The sequence below is a fragment of the Trichechus manatus genome, unplaced genomic scaffold (assembly GCF_000243295.1).
Source record: "Trichechus manatus latirostris isolate Lorelei unplaced genomic scaffold, TriManLat1.0 scaffold00285, whole genome shotgun sequence".
NCBI classification, from domain to species: Eukaryota; Metazoa; Chordata; class Mammalia; order Sirenia; family Trichechidae; genus Trichechus; species Trichechus manatus.
Window position 1 is genome coordinate 1,590,680 of NW_004444221.1, and position 23,686 is coordinate 1,614,365.

Sequence of the window (23,686 nt, forward strand, 5' to 3'; positions counted from 1 at the left end):
GTGTGTGTGTGTGTGTGTGTGTGTGTGTGTGTGTGTGAGGGAGGGAGGGTTGAGGAAGTCACCACACTTTCCATAATGGAAAGTCAATAGAGCATTTCCAAAATTGGAAAAAATAAAAACTATATAAATATTATTTATGTGAAATACAGACATTAATGCTGGTAGAAGCATCTAAAAAAGGTGAGAGCAGCTGCCTCTGGGGAGCAGAATGTAAGATGGGAAGAAGGGAGGGGCAGGGAAAACTGCTTTTCAAGATAAACTTTATAGTACCTTTTATAGTACTTTTTGTATTATAATTCTGTGATAAAAATTAAATCCAAAATAAAAATACGAATAACTTTAAAACAAGTATGTGACTTTTTTAAATCAAGAATCAAAAATAACCACTTACAATAGTTTAGCTTAACTAGTAAAGAACGTCTGCCTTGAGTACTGTGCTCTTTTAAGAACTATCTATATGGGATCAAACTAACAACAATTCTAAAGATTCAATAGGAAATTTAGGGGGCAGTGAGTTTATGTTAATGAGGAAGGAACAATTCGGAGAAGGTAATGAATGTCACTGAATTTGTACTAGGTGTATGTTCTGCTGTATATATTCTCAACAACATTAAAAAAAAGCTACATATATTATGCAGTTTCAAGTATACAGTCCATTGTTTATCAAAAATAAATAAAATCAGCTAAATGGGCAAACTAGTTTTTCTGTTCTAAGAAATCAATCTGCAAATTGGTCAAACCATTTGATTCATATTCTATAACCAAAATAACCAATTAGCTAACATTTTTCAATTAACCAATTAACTCAGCATTACATACATGCAACCTAAGTTAGCAATGTAATTTTAAAAATAAAATTAACAAATTGGCTTTCTAATGAACACATGGAAACAAATATTGTATTACTGTATGATTAATGCTAAGGAGCTCCAGTCATTTCAGCTTTTCTGATTAAGAAATCATTTGAATTCTCAACTAATATATCTGTATTAGAGACAATCTTTGCTATACCAACATACAGCCTTGTAACAACTGATACACGGGAACAATCCAGTACTCCCTCCATCTCTAATAGTTACTGCCAGCACTACTGTAAGCATTATCTACTTCTTCTCCCTCTTAAAACGAAGAGCAAAGTAAACATCCTCTGATGGCCACCGCTCTCATTACAACTAGCTGCCCTTGTCAATACCATGCTGTTGCCACCCCTCTTCCACACCCCCATTCACCTGCCAACAGGGTCTGGCACCTACCTACACCTGCATCTACAGCTAGAGGAGCCCCAGGCTCCTGAGCATCTGTGTACTTTTATTCCATTCCCACACAGAGCTGGTGATACAGGAGTATTGAAGTTGAGGGAAAATACACTTGAAATCTTGAGTTGTAACTAAGAATGTTTTCCTATAATAGCAATAATACAACTGTTTCTCTACTTCATATGTGGTAAGGCATAAAAGGATTTTGTGTACCAGCTTAACATAGCACACTGTTTCTATTCGGAAATGACTCTAAAATTTCCAACTGAACTTTATATTTTTGGAAATTAAGCCATTAGTAAATTAGCAGTGGGCTGTATAAAGATTAGTGTAAGAGAAAAATACTCTCCTACAAAACAAATTAACCAGTATCTTTTGTTGCTGTTGAGTCGATCCCAACTCATAGTGACCCTACAGGACAGAGCAGAATGGCCCCACAGAGTTTCCAAGGCTGTAATCTTTACAGGAGCAGATTGCTATATCTTTCTCCTGTAAAGCAGCTGGTGGGTTTGAACTGCCAACCTTTTGGTTAGCAGCTGAGCACCTAACCACTGCACCACCAGGAATCCTTAGCCAGTAAATAAATATCTACAAATACAAATACTTATGTAAATTTACTCTTTGGATTTTGTTGTAATTACTAAAGTAGTATTATAGCTTCAATTTTTTTGTACATAATGTTGCATTATTATAACATTATAGTTTTATTAAGGTCCATTCACTCAGAACCTAATTTCATTATTCATGTAGCTATTCTTTTCTTTCCTTTACTGATAGTTGCAAAGTTTCATTTCACTGAATTGCAAACAGACCTTGTACAATATAACTTAGCAATCTAGTTCATTCATTTTTGTAGAAAAGGTGAAAAAGTAAACCTAAAGGCTATTTCAACACCTTTCTTCCATGCTGTTTTCAGTTCTGTGTTTTAATGGAATGAGTGGTACATGAGGCTGATTTCAATTTTTACTATATATTACTCCAGGACTTCTCCAACTGTGAGGCTTGCCGATCTAGAGAGATTCAGGTAAAGAGGGAAATAGGAAAGGGATTTTCCTCTCAGTTGTTTAATCAGTTTCAATAAGGATTTGAAAAAGTCAGACACTTCAAAAAAAGGAACAGTGCAATATGATTATACTTATTTTCTTGACTACTGAAGCAAGAAAATAAATCATTTTTATTATGAATAAATGATTCAATGTTTCAAATAATCCCCATTATACTTACTTACCATCTTTTAAAATTTCAGTAAAACTTTTCTACCAAAAAAAAAAAAAAAAAAGCAATGGAAGTATAATTATCAATGACCATTTGGTTATGAAGAAGGAAAACAGAGGAAGCATTTGTCTGTATTTCTAATGTAACAAATATTTTCCGAATGCCTGTTATGTGCTGAATACCATTCAAAGGTAAACAAGAAAGATGACGGCCTGACTCTCAGGGAGCTTAATACACAAGTAAACAAACAGGATAATTTTAGGCAGTGGTAAATGCTATGAAGGAAACAAATGGAGTGATGTGATATTGATGGGAGGAGGGGGCTATTTCAAACAGGTCCAAGGCCTGTCCAAGTTGGTAACATTTGAATTCAGACATAAGTGACAAGGAAACAGCCTCCACATGAAGATCTGGAAGATAGTTCCAGGCAGAAGGAAAAGCATCCGCAAAGTCTCTAATGTGGGAACAAACCTGAGAGTCTGAGAAACAAATGAAAGGAAAGAAAAAAAGCTGATATAGCTAAAGCAAAACAAAACCCATTGCCATCGAGTCAATTCCAACTTCATAGCGACCCTGGAGGACAGAGCAGAACTGCCATAGGGTTTCTAAGGCTGTCATCTTTAGGGAAGCAGATTGCCACATCTCAACATTTTGATTAGCAGCCTAGTGCTTAACCACTGCTCCACCTAGCTCCAGTATAGCTAGGACCTAGCAAATAAGTGGGTGAGAGGTAGGAGATGAGGTTGGGGGAGTAATTAAAGGCCAGATGGATACAGCCTGTGGACTACAGTAAAAGTTGGGTTGATTCCAAGTATGATGGAAAGCTAGCAGATGTTTTTGAGTAATGGAGAGCTATGATCTTATATATATATTCAATAAACATTCTGGCTTACGGAGGGACAAAAGTGGAAGCAGGAAGATCAGTTAGAAGGCTTGCTATTGCAATAAATGGGCGAGAGGCAATGAGGGCTTGGATGGGTGGTAGCTGGCGAGATTAAGATAAGGGGAAGGACATGAGGTATACGATAGAGCAGAGGTCGTCAAACGCTCTTGCTTCATACAGCCCTTGGTGTCCCGAATTCTTTTCATAACACCTCTAGGCCAAAAGAAATACCTGCTTATTAAGGTAAAAATTACTTAATAGTGGCAGTCCATGCATGTCATTGTTTCCCTCAAAAATTTAAAATATCTCACAGTTACCCTGTCAGGGGTGCCCTGCGCCTTTGTCAGTTTGGGAATTGGGGTTTTAGAGCTAAGACTTGCTGAAGCACTGGGTGTGGGAAGTAAGAAAAAAAGAAGAATCAAAGATGATTGCTGGGGTTTTGGCCTGAGCAGCTATGTGGATATTAATGAGACTCACTGAGATGGGTAGGAATGAAGGGGAAACGTTTCATCTCTGAATGGTAGTTTTCTTATTTGTACATGCAGTGATAAAAGCTAAGACAGAATGGCTACACAAATTACTCAAGGTCGCACAAATGGTCAGGAAACGATGAAATTTGACTCCAAGTCTGTGTGATGCAAAATAAAACATTAAGTAATAAATAATAAAAGGTACCTGTTATGAGTTAGTCACACTAGGGTATACTAAATTTGATACGTCACTTAATCCAAACAACAATATTAGATAGATCTGTCTGACTCCAAAGTCAGCTACAACACACTCCCTTGTAGCAGGGAAAAGTGACACTTAAGGTGGTAACAAATGGCAGCTTCACCCACTTGGCCTTAAAAAATTAAAAAAATAAAAATAAAAAAAGGAAAATGAAGGTAGGTCTTCGGAGGATGAAACTGAACATTTTAAGAATGTCCATAGCTGCTGTCGTAATAACTACGCTATATCCCTATTCCTGAAACCAGAGCAATCTAACTGTCAACAGCGATCTCAACCTAGTCCTGAAAAGGACACAGAGAGGGAAAGTCCTAAGGGGAATATTAACTGAATTTTTATTCCTCGGAAGGTGGCATAAACTCGAGACTTAGCTGGGGACAAGTCATGGGGAATAGCAAGAATGTGGGGATCAGGGGATGACAAGCACCAGCTCCATGAAGTAATGACACCCGTTGAAAACTAGACTTTAATGGGAATTTTAACAAATGGAAAAACTCTGCATGTTCTAAAGAAAACATTCCTGGGGCTAAATTTGGCTCTTGCAAACAGTCTTTGATAAAGGATTAAATTTCTCAAATATATTTTTGATAAGTAGTTGAGGGGGGAGCTTTAAGGATACGGATGAGGGATCATTAGAAGAATCTGGGAGGCTGTTAATCCTATGCAGGAAACTAAAGTAAAACTACATAGATAAATCTACTTTATAAATTTTCTATTTTCTGGTACTGAGTATTTTTATAGAAATGGAAATAGGAGCACCTTAGATTTAGTTCTGTACATTTTAATCTATTCAGTAAAAATAATCTTATAAAAATAAATGAAGATGGCCCAGCAAGAGACACTGTTCATTTTTCTGCCTGCCAGATGAATGACATGTCATCAGACAATTTGTCTCTGCACTGAGTGGCTTAAAAGCATTTGAAATCTTGCAATTCTATCAACCACAGGAAACATAATCACAAACTTAGATAGAACATGTTAACTTACCTCTTCAGTGCCCTGAGAAGGAAGGAATCAAGAGATCTGACCTGCAGAATTTTTGTGGGAATACTCAGTGTTGAAACCCAAAGAGTGTCTATCCAATATTATAAATCATTAGAAATGTCATTATAGCTTGTCACTACTTCTAAAGACCAGAACTCATTTGGCAGGGGTTTTGAAGGATCCTGTTCTCAAAGATTTAATGGTGTGGCTTTTGTTTTCCTAAGTTCATATCTGCAACCTAGTTAAGGAACAATCTCACACAGTCAGACTGAGAAAGATCCAATTATAACACCACATTCTGACCCTGGCTATGAAAACAGCAAAACAAAACAAACAAAATAGTCAGTATTAACTAAAATCTGGCTAGTTCTACCTGGTACTTTAATATTTGCATGAGATGCACGGCCAGGGCTGTGGTGGGATGGGGAGAAAAGAATACCCAGTTTGGTTGACTTTCCAGGTAGGTACCTTATGCTTTCCTTTCCCTTCCTTGAACTACTCTCCACTTACTTGTCTGCTCAAAGAACACTGCCTCATCTTTTACAACCATACCATGGCTGACCTTCTCTGTAATACCTTTCCTGGACTCCTGGTCAACTGTATAAATCTTTATTATTCTACTTCTGTTTGACATGTATAATTTGTATACATATCTGACTTACATAACAGATGGTGAGTTGTTTATGAGAAGGGGTCTTGTCTTATTTCTGCACCCCTGCTGCCTGGAGGGAACCTGGCACACAGTAGGTACTAAGTAAGTGGTGGGAAAAAGCAGGCCTTCAAACTGGTTCAGTCATGGCCAATGAAGCAAAACTGGATCAGACCTGAATTTTTTAAAATTTGGGTAAAGCAGAACGATAAGCGGAATGGGGAAAATTATGGGTCAAAGCCCTGGAATGGGAGACTCGGAAGTGGCACAGTGAACCCTCTCAGGAGCCTGATGCAGTAGATTGGATTATTCAGGACTATGGACAGACACACATTCAAAGCAGTGTGGTTGGCCGCCATCTTTGAGCAGGGCACCACTGTTTCCAACTATGCAGGTCAAGAGATCTGGTTGCTATGCAACACGAACACTGCCCTTGTTTTCTATAAGGGAGATTAAGTGTATAGCAGGACTGTGACTAGTAGTTTTTCCCATTCCACTTATTGTTTCAGCTTTACCCACATTTTAAAAATTTGGGTCTGTTCAGGTTTCACTTCATCAGCCATAACTGAACCGGGCAGAACCAGTTTGAAGCCCTGGGTAGAAGTGAGGAGAGAAAAAAAAAAAAATGGGCGGGCAGGGGGGGGGTACTTATTTTTCTTTTAAAGGTAAGAACTCTAAGAGACATAACTTTTTCCTGTCAACATCCTATAAGGTGGACCCTGCCTACGAAAGTGTGAGGAAATCTCAGGATAAACAGATGAAGAAACTACGCAAATTACAAGTTCATGGTTTCATGCTACGTTTTTCAGCTTCATGGCTTAAAGAATTGCTTGGATTCCTTAATTACCCTGTATCAGCATTAATTGCTGGTTCCTTTTGTAGAGCCCAAGATCTTAGGATAATCTGTTCTTTTACATTAATTCACATTACCTCCATCCTGCAGCCAAGGCCACTTTATTCAAATAACCCAACCAAACCCAAAACCAAACCCACTGCTGTCGAGTCGATTCTAACTCATAGTGACCCTATAGGACAGAGTAGAACTGCCCCATAGGGTTACCAAGGCTGTAATCTTTACAGCAAACTGCCACATCTTTCTCCTGCGGAGCAGCTGGTAGGTTTGAACCACCAACCTTTTGGTTAGCAGTCAAGAGCTTAACCACTGTGTCACCAGGGCTCCTTCAAACAGCTCAGGCCTTGTGATTTCTAGGCAGTGTGTGTTAGACCCCAAGTGCTTCCTTGGTTTCAGATGAAAAGCATTTTTTCAAAAACACTTCAACCAACTTGGCAGCATTTGGGAACTGCAATTACTTCCTACAGCAACAGACTCTACTCTCAGAGCCACTTCTATTAAATTCACTTTTTGATTCCTTTCTTTACTGGCTAGTTAAAAAAATAAAAAACAAATACATACACAAACAAAAAAACCCTGCTTGTAATAGAAAATTTCAAATATTTAAAAAAATTGTACAGAATAATGAACCCATCACCCACATAATGGCCAATTTCTTTCATCAGTACTCCTCACTCCCTATCTCCAATTAGTTTGAGACAAATCCCTTCAGTGGTTACTACTTTGTCTCTATAACTTAACACTGGTCATCCTTTCAAGGTTTCATACGCATCTCCAGTTCCTGCTCAACTAGATCCATCCTGCAGATGTCCTGCAGGCTTTGGACCCAGAGAGCCTGGCTCAAATTCAGCCTGTGAGCCTTGCCCAGTTGTATAAACTTCAACTATTATTTAAGCTTTCTAAGACTACGTTTCCCTATCTTTAAAATGATAAGATCACCTAACTTGAAAAATTGCTATAAAGATGAAATGAGGTAGCAAAGCGACTGTTGGAACTCTGTTTTCCTCTTTCCACATTCTTGTTTTTTTTTAATTGTGCTTTAGGTGCAAGTTTACAGCTCAAGTCAGTTTCTCATTCAAAAATTTATGCACATATTGTTTTGTGACATCGGTAGCAATCCCCACAATGTGAGAGCACACACCCCCTTTTTCCACCTCGGGATGCCTGTGTCCTTTTGTCCAGTTTTACTGTCCCTTCCTGCCTTCTTGTCTTGCTTCTGGGCATAGTTGCCCATTTGGTCTTGTATAGTTGATTGAACTAAGAAGCACATTCCTCATGTGCACTATTGTTTGTTTTATACCAAAAGAAAAAAAAACAAAAAAACCCATTGCTGTCAAGCTGATTCTGACTCATAGCGACTCTATAGGACAGAGTAGAACTGTCCCATAGGGTTTTCAAGGAGCAGCTGGTGGATTCGAACTGCCAACCCTTTGGTTAGCAGCCGAGCTGTTAACCACTGCGTCACCAGGGCTTTGGCCTGTCTAATCTTTGTCTGAAAAGTGGGCTTCGGAGGTGGCTTCAGTTCTGAGTTAGCAGGGTGTCTAGGGGCCATAGTCTCAAGGGTTCTTCCAGTCTGTGTCAGACCAATCAGTCTGGTCTTTTTTGTGAGTTTGAATTTTGTTCTACATTTTTCTCCTGCTCTGTCTGGACACTCTATTGTGATCCCTGTCAGAGCGGTCAGTGGTGGTAGCCAAGCACCATCTAGTTCTTCTGGGCTCAGGCTGGTGGAGGCTGTGGTTCATGTTGTCCTTTAGTCCTTTGGGCTAGTATTTTCGTTTCTTTGGTTTTCTTCATTCTCCTTTGCTCTGGATAGGATGGGACCAATAGAAGTATCCTAGATGGCCACTTGCAAGTTTTTAAGACCCCAGGCACTACTCACCAAGTTAGGAAGTAGAGCATTGTTTTTATGAACTATGTTATGCCAATTGACCTAGATACCCTCCGAGACTATGGTCCCCAGTCCCCAGCCACAGGCACAGCAACTCGTCCCTTAAGGTATTTGGATGTGTCTAGGAAACTTCCATGATTTTGCCTTGGTCAAGCTGCACTGACATCCCCTATACTGTGTGTTGTGGTTACGAGAGTGGGGAGGGATGATGAGGGCAAATCACTAATTAGATAGTAGACAAGTTTCAACTTTGGTGAAGGGAAAGACAACCACATTCTTATTTGTTGTCTTCTCAATGAGTCACCTAACCAGGCTCTCATCACTTAAATTTTTTTCCCTCACTGGCACAACACACATCTAAATCGCCTTCATGGCTTTTTCTACTCAAGTTGCACCTTAAATGTTGGTGCTCCCCAGGCCTTAGTTTAGAACTGTACTGAGAGATCTCATCTACTCCCATGGTTTCAATTACCATCTACATGCTGAAGATGGCCTAATCTACGATTCCAGATCAGAAAATCCTTTGAGATATACACCTCATTGTTACCTGGATAACAATCTCACCAATTACCAATCTCAACATGTCAAAACTGAACACCTATTACTTTGCACCAGTTTTGCTCCTTCTCCTGTAATCCCTATCTCAGTGAATGGTATGACCAGCAGGCATCAAACCCTGTAGCATGGGGGCTGAACACATCCAAATCCAGTTAGTTGTAAGTTCCTTCAATTCTACTCCCTGGTGCAAATGGTTAATGTGCTCCCTTGATAATCAAAAGTTTAGAGGTTCAATTCCTGAAGCCAACTCTTCAGGCAAAGACTAGCCTGGACTATAAGACATAAAATTATACTTGTGAAGAGTGTGCTTCTTAGTTCAAGTAGATACATGAGACTAAGTGGGCAGCTCCTGTTGGGAGGCGAGACGAGGAGGCAGAAAGGGTCAGGAGCTGCTTGGATGGACATGGGAAATCCAGGGTGGAAACGAGGAGTGTGCAACTAGGGTCACATAACAATGTGTGTATAAATATTTATATGAAAACTAACTTGAGCTGTAAACTTTCACTTATAGTACAATAAAAAAAAAAGTTCAAGTCCACCAGATGAATCTTGGAAGAAAGGCCTGGCAATCTACCTCCCCAAAATCAACCATTGAAAACCCTATGGAGCACAGTCCTACTCTGACACACGAGGTGGCCATGCGTTGGAACTGACTCAAGGGCAACTGGTAACATCTCTTATATCCTTCTCATTATCTTCATTCCCATTATCTGTTCAAGTTCAGGCCTTGCTACAGGCAGATATCAATCTGTCTGCAAGTAACAGAATCCCACTCAAACCTAGCTTAAGAAAAATAAGGGTATCTATAATAAGGGCACAGAGTCTAAATGCTGGAAATACTGCTGAACCTGGCAAGCGGTTGAAACCAGAAACTGGAGTCTCCTGCTCAGCCTCTGGGTCCACATGGCATCTTGTTCCTGCTTCTCTCTGGCTGTAATGCATCCTTCTTCCTTCTTGCGCTTCAAGATCTTCCTCTGCTTTTGCTCATATGTGGTCACACTCTGCCACCACAAACTTAGAATACTTCTAAAGTTCAAGCATACACAGTAAAATTGACTGTAATTGTTCTAATTCCTAGTTCTGAAGAGAGAAAATCAAAGTAAATTGACCCTAGCCTGAGCAACTAAGGCCAGAGGCTGGATAACACTTTAGGGGAAGATGTATCTTACATTTTTCTGCCTTAAATCTCATCTCCTCAATTCCTACTTTATACCTCTGCCTGTTAGCTTTCTAAAACAGAATCAAATCATGTTCCTTCTTTACTTAAAATCATTTAGTGGCTCCCCATAGCTTTCAGTGGAGTTCAAAGTCTAAAGACTTTCATGGACTGACTTTTTTCCATCTCTGCACTGCCTCATGTTCAGCCACTTCCCCACAAGCTCTGCCTCCTGCTATATGGAACTTCCTGTAGTTCTAACCATGAATAAAGCTAATCCAAGCTTTAGTGCCTTCACACATGACATTCTTCCTGGCTGAAATACCCAGCTTATCCCTACAGGACCTCGAAACCCAGATCATCTCTCTGAACTTAAGGGCTAATTTAGATAATGCTCCTCTGACCTTCTATAGCACTTTGATCAGACATTTGTCATAACTGCTATGATGCTTTATTATTGCTGCAGATTTCTTTGTCTATTTTCCTCCAAAGCCCATGAGTTCCTTGGAGGACGGACTAAATTATATTGAAATGTGTACCGCTAGTCTCCTGCAGAATACTTGGTGCCTACATGTTTAAAGAATAAATTAAGAAACGGACATTTCTACAATTTTATAATAGTCTACCTGGTATTAAACTGAACTTGTGTTACTCTCAAACTCGCACATGATTTTACGGGCAAGGTTCTGCTTTATTGACACAGCAAGCAGACGGCCTGGGGCACATCCTGGGGTTTCATGCTGCTATTTCAACTCACTAACAGAATCTCCATTTGTTTTCCTTACCTTGCTACAAAACACATGAGTCACAGAAAGGGCAAGCAAGGAAATTATGTTTTCATATTACTAAAGATGGCCCAGGGAACACAAAACCTTAGTTGCTGATACTTTATAAACCATGGAGATGGATTTTTGTTAATTATCACAGGACCTTATATTTACATCTGATTCAGAAAGCATATCAAAAGGATTTGACAATCTCCTGATGTAAACCATAAGTCATGCCACATGAGGTATGCTCAGCTACAGATGTCCCATCTCCTAAGGAGGCATTATTAGCTCTTGTCATCCAAAGGTCATTGCAGTCTTTTCTCTTGGACTTAAATTGAAGACGAAAATAATAGATCTAATACTGAATTGGACACCACCACACCTATCACATCTATAAGTAAGAAGGCACTATTATGATTCTTTCTTATACTCTGGTAATAGAGACACACATGAAAGAAGAGTATTATAACAATCTTGTGTCTACAGAGGATGTCTCAAATCCCGAACTGGTGGGTGTAGGCCAAAGAGGATAGGTTAACTGTAGAATGCCTCTCCTTTCCCCAAATGCCCTGGAATTTCTCAATTGCAATATTACAGTGTGCAGATGGAGAGTTAACATGGACTTAGTTCCTCCCATGGGATCTGAACCATACATGCCATCTCGCTTCACCATCACAAGAACTTTAGGAGATATTATTATTCCTGATTTTCAGATCACTGAGGCTTTAACAGGTTTAGTAGCTTACCTGAGTTTACACAACTAAGCAAATGTGGTGGATTTGGATTCAAATTCAGATCTAACACCAAATGTTGTGTTGGTAATTGATGTACCATGTTTCTACCTAGAAAACAACTCCATATTATGCTATTTTTAAAAAATAACACAAAAGTCATTTATATTTATCCCCTTTGCTTCCCAGGTAGAATTAATCATTCGTTTTTCTGCATTCTCATAGCATATTAATTTGATTTTTATAAAGCCGCACTGTAACTATTTGTATGTCTATCTCCTCAGGTAGAACACACACTTCTCAAAGACAACAATTATAGTTTATAAATCCTTGAATTTCTGACAACAATACAGTAAATGTTGGTTGAAAGTATAAATAAATGAATACTTTATAGATACAGTTTAAGATTCCTGTGATACGACAAAAATTATTTATAAATTATTTGAAGAAAACAAAAGATTATACTATTTAAGAAAATGTATTCTATTTCTTACCATAAATGTCACATTTTTCTTGCTTATTTTCCATATGATTAATCAGTTTGATTTTTTTTCACTAAAAATGAACTTGCTATATCCATAAAAGGTACTAGGAAAGTTCACATCCATATTGTATAAACTTATTTTCTACACATTAGAAGATGCAGGGCTTTTAACAGATGCTATTGATGCCCTGCTCCTTATGCCCCAGCCCATCACTTGTAGTTGTCATGGAAATTTCCTGTAGAATCTGACAGTTCTCTACTACAACTTCCTGTGTCTCTACTTCTCTGAGAACTCTGGCATTATGAAAGATTACTCAAAGAAGCATGGAAGGATTGGCATTGAACATCCATAGAGGCAACCCTCACACTGAAGGACTAAGGATGGTGGACAAATGCCCCTGGAATAATTCTGAAGCACATTTTGCACTATTCCTCAGAGTGTACTCAGCAGAATTGCACCCCAGTTGCTTACTGTGATAAACTGCTTATCAGTGGACCTTTTGCTGTCTTTTCTCCCTTCCTTATCTCACCTCCCCCACACTCTCACTCATGCTTCTTCGTATCATCCCCAAATATATGATCTGCATCCAAGTCCTTGTCTTAAGATCTGCTTTTGGGGGAACCCAAAATAAGGCAGGTATGCAACATATACATAGGGAAATGGAAAGCGATTAGGAATATTCTGATGGTTCCTCTATAAAGCCAATTAGTTCAGAGCTTTATATGATGAGAATGTTTTGTTTTGCATGCTAGGATAGTGACCTAATCTGCCACCAAAAATGGTTTCAGACTCCAGAGGTAGAAAGTGTATCCTTTCCCTTTCACATCCATGCGCACAATGGAGTTGGGAGATCAGTGAGGTTCACAGGGCGTTGAGCCTGCCCTTTCAACACCACAGAAGCCAAGGAAAGTTCTGTTGTATCAAGTTATAAGTCTACAACAGAATCTTGGGATAAAGAGGCATTATCAACCTTAATCAAGATTACCCTCCTTCAAAAATACATTCGAGATATAAAAAGTTGCCAAAGCTTAAGAAGCTAAGCATTGAGGACGATAATCAGCACATGGTAAGCATTTAATAAATCTTCCCTAAATTATGTTGAACAAAATATGTATTTCTTTTTAGACTAAAACTGATCTCCTGCAGTCTGATCATTTTCAGCTAAGAAAAATTACTGTTTTAATCGCAATTGTTTTAGCTTCCACTTCTATTTCAAACTCCATTTTCCTTCATTCAAATTTATATTAAAAGTCCATCTATCTCACTTGATAGATAATTAAACAGACCAAGGACAATTAACTGACATGCCCGAAGCCCCATGAAGGAGACATCTTGAAGCTAATTCTCCCAATTCCTGGTTCAATATTCTTCCATCATATTATACTCATCTTTCATGGAGTGAACCACGCATCCTAACATTTTCCTATCTATTCAATGACGTTTATCCAATGAACACAAATGACTACAAACATACCTGTCTTGAAATATTACAATGAGATAAGCTTATTATCCTTACAATAGTTTTTTGAATTATGTTCAGAGCCCTACTAAGGAAGCAAGGAGTGAGGAAGGCTCACTTTAGTGAGCTGCCTGTTGAGGATCTCAGACAGAACAAAAACTGGTTCAGGTTTACAACCGGACAAGGTATAATCCCTTATTTTTTTCTTTCTAATTTCTGGCCACCTTTATTTTTCTCTGCATTTACCACCATCTGGCCATGCCAGCTTGTTGTGCCATATTTCCTGATTGCATGGTAATTTTTTTTTTATACTAGGAGAGCTTGTTGAGGATAAAATATGAGAATGGAATGGCTCCAGAAAACTGCACTTATAAAATTAAATTAATTAAATATGATTAATATAAATGACTCATTCAGCCATTAGGCTGGCTTGTCCAGGAATGCCAGATCATGGTATGCAGAAAAGGCCTTAACTGGGTACCAGAAGATTTAAGAATTTAATGAGTTTTATGATTCTTGAGATAGATGTAATTTTATTAGCACACAAATAAAGAGGCATTTCAGATTTTTATCCTTGGAGAGTATTAAATTTCACTAACTTTGATTAGTTACTTATCTTACTTCATCTCAAAACAAGCTTTAAACAGCCAGTTGTGGACATGCCAGTTTTTCTAAGACTAAAGGGTAGCCCAAGTGGTCTTAAGTCAGAAAATCAGGGCTCCAGTCTTACTAGTTGTGTGACCATGGACAAGTCATTTAAACTCTTTAAGCCTTAGCTTCTTTAGCCAGACGGTTGACAAAACAACAGCCCTGCCTACTTGACAGAATTTTTATGAAGATCAAGAGAGATAACGTCTATGAAAATGTTTTATAGCATTATATACAAAAAGCAGTAAAAATATTTGTAATTATCATGGCAATAATAACATCATCAGAGGGGCTCAAAAGTGTTTTAGCCTGCTACTTTTTTTTCCTTGTCTGTTAATATTTATTAAGTGATTTAGTACGTGCCTATAGTAGTACCTGCATTTAATGCTCAACAAATGCTAGCTATTAACATTATTATTGCTGTTGTTGTTAGGTGTCAACAAGTCAATTTTGACTCATAGTGACTCCACGCGACAGAGTAGGACTGCCCCATAGGGTTTTCTAGGCTGGGATCTTTATGGGAGCAGATTGTCAGTTTTTTCTCTCGTAGAGCCACTAGGTACGTTCAAACCGCCAACCTTTCAGTTGGCAGCTGAGCACTTAACTGTTGTGCCACCAGGGCTCCTTGGTGGTGCTACAGAGGGAATATTTTCCAAAAGCCTTAACTATCTGTTGTAAACACAATGGAAGAAATGATCTCCTGGAGATTAAGGTAAAGCAAAAATGATCAGCCGGATGAGGATTCAATACGATTTCCAACTTCCCCTATTCCCTCTACTTTGACTCAGCAGAAAAGGGAAAAGAAGAGGGACTGAAACTGGGAACATTACTCCGGAAAGAAGAGTGGCTTAAAAGTAGCAAACTCATACATAGTATTCAAAAGAAGACATTTTATTCTCCCACAATCCTCTTTACCTGAAGCTGACTCAAAAGCCTAAAATTCTAGATTTCCTCCACCTCTTTATTATTGATTTACTGTGTAAACTGAAAATGAGCCACTTAACCACTTGGTCTTCCCAGGTAAAAATCTGCTGCCTTTCATCTGTCCAAGATGGACTGATGATCTGTTTATCAAAAAATATTATACTATAGCTTATTATAAGTTCCTCAAAGAGAAGCTGGATGCTATGAAACCCACATAAAACCTGGTGTTTTAACTCTATTTACCTATCTACCTACCTACAAGACACGAACACATAAGCAGGCGGGCATGTGTGCACATGAGTCAGAATCAACTCATCAGCAACTAACAACAACAATAATAATATGGGAAAGGTTCATTTATTAATAGTTAGAAGATAAAATTTCTTAGATGAAAATAATTATTTGATATTACAAATATTTTATTAGTCTTTGAGATGTAGTACAATAGTTCTGACACTTTTGTTATCAGGAAAGCTAGTACACTGTTTGCTCTATTCTTTCTCTCATGTGAATACAGAAGAATGATCTATTTAGTTGTAGTCTCAAAATTATTAAGTCATATTAGCAAAATTGCCTCTTCTTAAAATTCAATGCGGTGCCTGAGTATGTGGTATTTTCAAGAACTCAGAAGTCCTCTGTTAATAGGGTAGAGGATGATAAAGTATCAGGTTAGAATACAAAGAAACTTGAGTTACTTACAAAAAAAAGACATTTAGACCAAAAATATATGCTAGAGAAAGATAAAATGAAATATTCCAAAGAGAAAATCTATTTCCTTGACTGAAATATGATATTAAATAGGTCAAGGGAGCAGAAATAAAGGATCCTATGACGGAGGTGAAAGAAAACTAAACATGGTAAAATTGTTACACTTTCGATATTTTTCCATATGATCTTTCTATGAATTTTGCTTCGTGAAGAATAGAATTCAAAATATCTCATATTTCAAGTTCACCCAGGCATTAGGGTGAAAGATGGAATTTTTAAAAACATATTTCCACTTCTATACATTATTAGGTTTGAGTTGTGAACATAGAAAAGCAATGCCTATTCTATTTCCCACTTTCAAGGGAAGAAGCTGAAAGAAAAAGCCAGACTGAAATTTTATAGTGGTTATACATAAAGAAATATCCATAAATACAGAACTCTGAGTTAAAAGAAGAATATTTTTTAAAACAAGAAGACATTTAATATTTGCTACTAAAATATCAAAAAAAATACTAGCTTCTAATTCGGGATTATTTTAAATTAGAAAAAAATGATAGAATTTACAGAATTATAAGAATGGAAAAAGAGACACACACACAAACACACATACCTATTTATATGAATACAGAATAAAAACCAAAAAACCAAACCCGTTGCTGTCAAGTCAATTCCGACTCATAGTGACACTATGGGACAGAGTAGAACCGCCCCACACGGTTTCCAAACAGCAGCTGGTGGATTCGAACTGTCGACCTTTTGGTAGCAGCCAAGCTCTTAACCACTGCACCAGGTAGAAGAAAATACTTAAGAGTCCTAGACAAATTATCATTTTCCATCTAGATAATGAAGAGTACAGCACTCTATCATAATGAAATCTAATGGGCTTAAAATATGAACATCTGAAATTATGTACTATGAACAATCATTAGTTACATACTACAGGTATCATATTATTTAAGTGTTTAATCTTACAACATCTAGGCATTAATACATCATATTAATTTCCTCAAGGAGTTGAATAGCTGTTTTGTATCTCATACACACAGTCTAAGTTTAAACATCATTTACCTTATTTTATTCTTCATGTGTCCCTAGATTAATACTCAACTGCAAGCAAAGGATCTATGACAATACCGCCTGTATCATGTACAGTTTGTGATAAGCAACTATCATAAATCTGAGGGAATATCATACGCTCATATTACTTAGTTTCACTAAGCAAAGAATGAGGATTAGAAGAAATGACTCCTTTTTAAAATTGGAAAACCTCAATCAACACATTTTACACTAATATCACAAATGGATTACGACAGTAATTTCAGTGAGGAATACAATGGCCTCAGCCAATACCAATCAGAGTTGGCTCTGTTTGTAGTCCCTGTTATAAAGGAACGAAAAAAAAAGTATTCTTCATCCTCTATGCTTAATGTTTAGAAAGCCTTTTAAACGCGTCAGAATTAAATGCTTAAAAAACGGTAGAAGAAACAAAAATACACTTTCAGAAACAGCACATATTTTACATTAGGTAGATAAAGTAAAAAATTTCCACAGGGTTACTACTGCATTGCATTATTTGAAAGGTTGGTGCTAAGTTTTCTTGCAATACCATAGTATCACCACACTGAGGAAGGTCAGTACATCTTAGAATAGAATCATGAGGTGCCACACCCAGAAAACAACCAAACAGAAATGCTGAGTACTGTACCAACACACAGACCTTAACAGAGCTGATAACGGTTAGGAAAAAAATGAGCTTATGTACTACAGGAATGGAGAAGAGAACAAAATATTAAAAATGTGTTCTTGAAAGTTACAGTCTAACAGGGATAATGATTAAAGACAAAGAACCAAAACCAAACCAAACCTGTTGCCGTTGAGTTGACTCTGACTCTGACTCACAGCGACCCTATAGGACAGAGTAGAACTGCCCCCCAGAGTTTCCAAGGAGCACCTGGTGTATTCAAACTGCCGACCCTTTGGTTAGCAGCCATAGCACTTAACCACTACGCCACCAGGGTTTCCAATTGACAAAGGGTGTGGATATATTTAAAATACAATTTTCTTAACAAAGCTTGATTTGCCAAAATTAAAGGGACATACCAAGTTAGAATTAAATTATAAAATATGCATTTAACTTACAGAAATATAGAGAAATTAATGAAAAAGAAACGAAGATCCCCAAAGTAGCCTCTGGTGGTATGGTGATTAAGCTTTTGGCTGCTAACCAAAAGGTCAGCAGTTTGAATCCGCCAGGATCTCCTTGGAAACCCTATGGGGCAGTTCTACTCTGTCCTATAGGGTTGCTATCAACAGCAATGGGTATATTTAAAAAAAAAATCAGTTTATGATAAAGGTGGGATATTATATCTGTGGGAAAATACTGAAATATTCAATAAATGGTACTAAAAATGGGCTAGGAAAAAATCAGTTAAGATTCCTCATGATGATCATTAAAAGTACTTAGATAGATTAAATAAAAATTAAGTTATAAACATATAAGAAAAATACAAATAAATACTTGCACGCTTTCGAGATAGGACTTCCTAAGAATTACACCAAAGGAAGAAACCATAAAGGAAAAGAATTCATGTAACAATGAAAACTCTTAGGAGCAAAAATACACCATAAAAAAGTTATAAGCCCAACAAAAACTGAGGAAAAAGAAAAAATACATAACCAAATCACATAAATGGGGTGATGCAGCTGGAATTGAGAAATGTCCTATCTGGGAGGTGGAACAGAAAGTTATTAGGATTTATCCATATTCTCTTTCTTTCCCCATATCTCTTTTCTCTGTCTATTTTGCTTTATTCTTTGAGTCTTTCCCAGTCCTACCATGCCTTTCTGGGTTTTGTTTTTGCTTGCTCAGTTTTTGATGGTTGTTCTAAAAATCTCAGAGTACCATAACTGTCCCCAATTAGGTTGTTGGATCATCACTTAAACTGCATTGTGGCAGTGGGATGAAGTTCCACGACTGGCTCAGCCTGGATAACATGCCTAACCCTGAGGGAAAAGGTGTGAAATTAGAGCCTGGCAATCTGTCACCAAAACCACACGAACAGGACTCTGGAGCCTGACCATTTGGATTCCTCCATTTACATGTTGTGTGACGTTGGGCAAGTTTTAAAATCATTCTGTGGCTCACTGTTCTTCTGTAAAATGGGAATAACATAACAGTATTTATCTCAAAAAGGGGACATTGGTGGTTCATTGGTAGAATTCTTGCCTTCCATGAGGGAAATCGGGTTCAATTCCCAGGCAATGCACTCATGTGCAGCCACTACCCATCTGTCAGTGGAGGCTTGCATGTTGCTATGATGCCGAATAGTTTTCAACAGAGCTTCCAGACTAAGATGGACTAGGAAGAAAGGCCTGGTGATCTACTTCTGAAGAATCAGACAATGAAAACCCTATAGATCACAACAGTTCAATTCTGTTGTGCATGGAATCACCATGAGTTGGGGCCTACTCGAGGGCCGCTGACAACAACACTCTGTTGTTATCTCTCAGGAATGTTATTAGTTTGTGTCCAATAAGGCAAGATGAAATACACAGAAATTTGAATAAGGAAAGTTTAATATACATAATTATAATCTGTAACAGGGTTTGGAGTTGTAAGGCATTGGCTAGTAAGAAATAAAGAGAATTTCTAAAGAATATAAGTACAGCAGATGTAAGGAGCAGTATCTACCCCTAGGGCTTCCAGGGGTAGACTGAACACCCAAAAGGGGAGGACCCTCAGAGCTGAGATTCAGATCTTGTTGAAGAGGGCTTGCTCATGGCTCACTTAATGGCAGAGAAGTCACTGATACTGCATTGATGGAAGTTGCTGGAAATCTGTCCTCTAGTTGCTGGAAATGTTCCCGCTAGGGTATTTACAAAGCACTCTGCTGGAAAACTACCTCAGAGAATACCAGGGGAAGCTGCTGGCCACTGTGTACTGCTGGCCTCTGCACATGACAGGAGCCTTGTGCTGGTGAAGCTGTGCACACTGTATAAATCTGGTATTGGAGAAACTGCCCATGTTGCAGGATTTGGGCACTGGGGAAACCACACACATTGCAGGAGTCTGTGCAGTAATTGGTACCAGGAAGTAAGACCCTTTTCCTCTTGCGGTGTCTCTCTAGCGCCTTCTATATATTTACAAAAACTCATTGCTGTCAAGTCAGTTCTGACTCATAGCGACCCTATAGGACAGAGTAGAACTACTCCATAGAGTTTCCAAGGAGCAGCTGGTAGATTCAAACTGCCGACCTTTTGGTTAGCAGCCATATCTTTTAACCACTATGTCACCAGGGTTTCCTGTGTGTGTGTGTGCGTGTGCGTGTGCGTGTGCGTGTGTGTGTGTGTGAAGGCAAGGAGGGGTAAATTTAGTTACACGGCAATAAAGTGATACTTAGATTCCTTCTATTGCTAACAATTTTTAATTATTAGCTAATTTCATGTTCTTTGTTAAAAACAGAAACTAAGCTCTTCCTTATTTCCATAAATATCATTGTTAGCAAAGTACAAATACATCAAAATATGTGCATAATAGTCACAATATTAAGTACATTGTTCAGAAACAGTGGTTGCTCAAAAAATACCTATTGCTTTGACATGGTTATAGCAATGTGTAGCTTCTACTTAAGGAAGACTATGATCCCTGTTAATATCCTGGGGATATTTTATCTTGATGCTACAAATAATAAGGTCTAACACTTTTGGGCTGTGAGGCTTATAGGTATTTTTTCCTCCAAACTGGGTAGAGAGCATATGTCACCTGGCACAGTCTTCCCAAGAGTGGAAAACAGAATGGACAAATATAGAATAAGGTCTTGACTCATATGAACTTTTAAAGGGTTCTGGGGAATTAAACTAGAGCATTAAAGATTGTTAGGATGAAGAGGTATTTATTTGTACTGTATAATTTTTTACCACTTCTCCTTCTATTTATAATTATCACTTACTTACTTAGGGTCATTAGATCCTAATCATTATTTTAAAACATCATTTTAACCAATTTACTCTTCCCAAATTAAAACTAATTTGTCGTATCCCAGAAAATTTTTGAAGGAAAATATAAATGGCTTACCAGGTAAAATTTAATTTTACATAATTTATATTTTTGTAAAGAATAATTTTAACCAACGGGGGTAAAAAAAGAAAACTTCCAAGACTTAACCAGTTTTTCATCCAACAGCCAGTTTCTCGGAAAAACTTATGAATTTTCTCTAACCTGCATTTTATTACCTAGAATCTTAGAGTTTATTGTGTAGAGACCTCTAAACATCCTGTATAGCCCTTATCACAACTTGAAATTATATATTTAACTGTGAGTTGATTTAAGGTGTTTCTTCCACCAGCCTGTATATTCTATGAGGCCAGGGACCATGTCAACATTATTTACTTCTGTATATCTAGTACACAGTAGGCCCTTGTGAATGAATAAAACAAGGTAGAACCCCTACCATTCACCTCACTTCACCCTCTAACAGGATAGTCCAGATCTACAGCAGACAAACACCACTTTGGGATTTACTCTGAAAACTAGAAGAGAAGGGACCTTTCTGTGTTCCCCAATCATCTCACTCGATCTCCTCCCCTCCACTGTGCTCTCATTGTCATAAACATACTTCTGTTAATGCCCTTATCACATTGCGTTGTAACTAAATGCCCCCAAAGGAAATGAACTAGATACCTGTGTGCCCATAATCTGACAATGCCAGGCAATTCCCTTTTGTTTTAATTGCCAACTAGCATTAAGAATTGGTTTATGAAAATGATACATTAGCTCAGAATGCAAGAGCGTATTGGATGACACTAAGCAGAAACTGAATGAAGTTAATAACTCAATAATTACTACAAAATAAATCACCTCTTTCTAGTTACAAATTGATAGAAAAAAAATCATATGAGTTAGTATATCTCAAAAGAATCCTAAACAATTAATACTAACAAATCATCAACAGTCCTATTATTTTTTTCATGTAAAATAACCCCTTCATAATTTTTTCAGTAAAAAGCCAGAAAGAAATACATACATGATGGTGTTAATGCCTGATAGCTGTTGGAACATTTGGAGGCCACAACCCACAATTAAAGCTCGGCGAGTGGGGGGATAAGTCAGCATTCTGCAGATAACAGGTCCAGCTTTTAAAAAGGAAAAAAAGAAAAGGACATATTTATTATTTTGAGCTCACACAGTAATTATTCCCATTAGGATAAATTTCCCCAAAGCTCTGTGAAATCGACATGACTGATCATTTTAAAATAGACCAAATATACATTCACAGAAGTCTGGACACAAGGTATTTTTTTAAACAGACTTAAACTGTAAGTTTAAACTGTAAAGCTAACAAGAAAGAATTCAAGGTAGGGTAATTTGTGGGTACTATGAAGACTTACATAACTGTAACTGTCGGAAATCATTCTTTCTTAAATCCCTGTGAGCTATATTTATTAAGCACTCTCTTTGTTCTTTTACTTCCCTGGCAATTAATTATTATTTAAAACACATTCCATGTGAGACTACTTACAAAGTTACTGGCAAACTTGCTTTATTAAACCAAAAGAATAGCATTCATTAAAAACAATTAAAGAAGAAACAAAGTTCATTCAAAACTATTTGACTAAACGTAAAGAATTTTAGTAGTTTATCAAGCCTGGTAATGGTTACAATGAATAAAATAGATAAATGATCTAGATTAACAATATATAATTTACTGCTTTTAATTTTTCAATAATATTAATAAAAGTCACCAAAAAGTTAAAAAGGAAAAAAAGTATATATTATAAGAAAGTGTATATAGGGTTATTTCTAAACTTTGGATAGTTCCCTGAGAGGTATTAAATGTTCTTTCAAAACATAAAAGGGCCTTTCAAATGGGACAGACTCCTTGGTCTTTATGTCCGAACCCTACATTAATTCTGGAAAGCTGTAAATCTGGACCACTGAAGCATTAAGTAAGATGACTAGCCTTACTAATACCTGTTACCTGAGCATAATTACTAAAAATGCCCCTTCTACTCTCAGAAATGCTCCAATTTGGACGATACAGCTTTAAAGAGGCATACTATATGGTATCCTTATTGGCCGGAGCCGATTCCCAGAACCTATGGTATTTCTACTGTTAGAAGAGATAGTTCTGAGACCAGAAGAGCTAGATGGTACTCGGCTACCACAATGACTGCCCTGACAGAGAACACAACAGAGAATCCCTGATGGAGCAGGAGAAAAGTGGGGTGCAGAACTCAAATTCTAGTAAAAAGACCAGACTTAACGGTTTGATTGAGACTGCAAAGACCCCAGAAGACATGGCCCCCGGACTCTCTGTTAGCCGAAAACTAAAACCATTCCCGAGGCCAACTCTTCAGACAAAGATTAGACTGGTCTATGGGACATAAAATGATACTCGTGAAGAGAGTGCTTCTTAGCTCAAGTAGACACGTGAGACTAAATGGGCAGCTCCTGTCCAAAGGCAGGATGAGATGGCAGAAAGGGAAATCTGGGATGGAAACGAAGAGTGTGCTGTCACAGTACAGGGAGAGCAACTAGGGTCACAAAACAATGTATGTATAAACTTTTGTATGAGAGACTAACTTGAATTGTAAACTTTCACTTGAAGCACCACAATAAAAAAATTAAAAAAAAAAAAAAGAGAGAGATTGGCTCTGGGACTACCAAGATGCTGATTACTTAATTAGAAGCATTTTTCCTGGAGGTCACATTTTGTTAGTAAATCCAAAACAAAGTCAAGAAAATAAAATCCAGGGAAGTTTCAACACTTTGGGAATCTTTTGGAAATCTA

At 37.7% G+C, this 23,686-nt stretch overlaps 1 protein-coding gene across 1 annotated transcript in view; it reads right to left on the reverse strand.

Moving 5' to 3' along the window:
• SLC2A13 (solute carrier family 2 member 13) overlaps positions 1-23,686 on the reverse strand; it is a 443,955-nt gene that overhangs the window by 159,693 nt on the left and 260,576 nt on the right. The window contains exon 4 of the mRNA XM_004390128.2: positions 21,920-22,028. Coding sequence (XP_004390185.1) covers positions 21,920-22,028 — 109 coding nt within the window. The remainder of the gene's footprint in view (positions 1-21,919; positions 22,029-23,686) is intronic.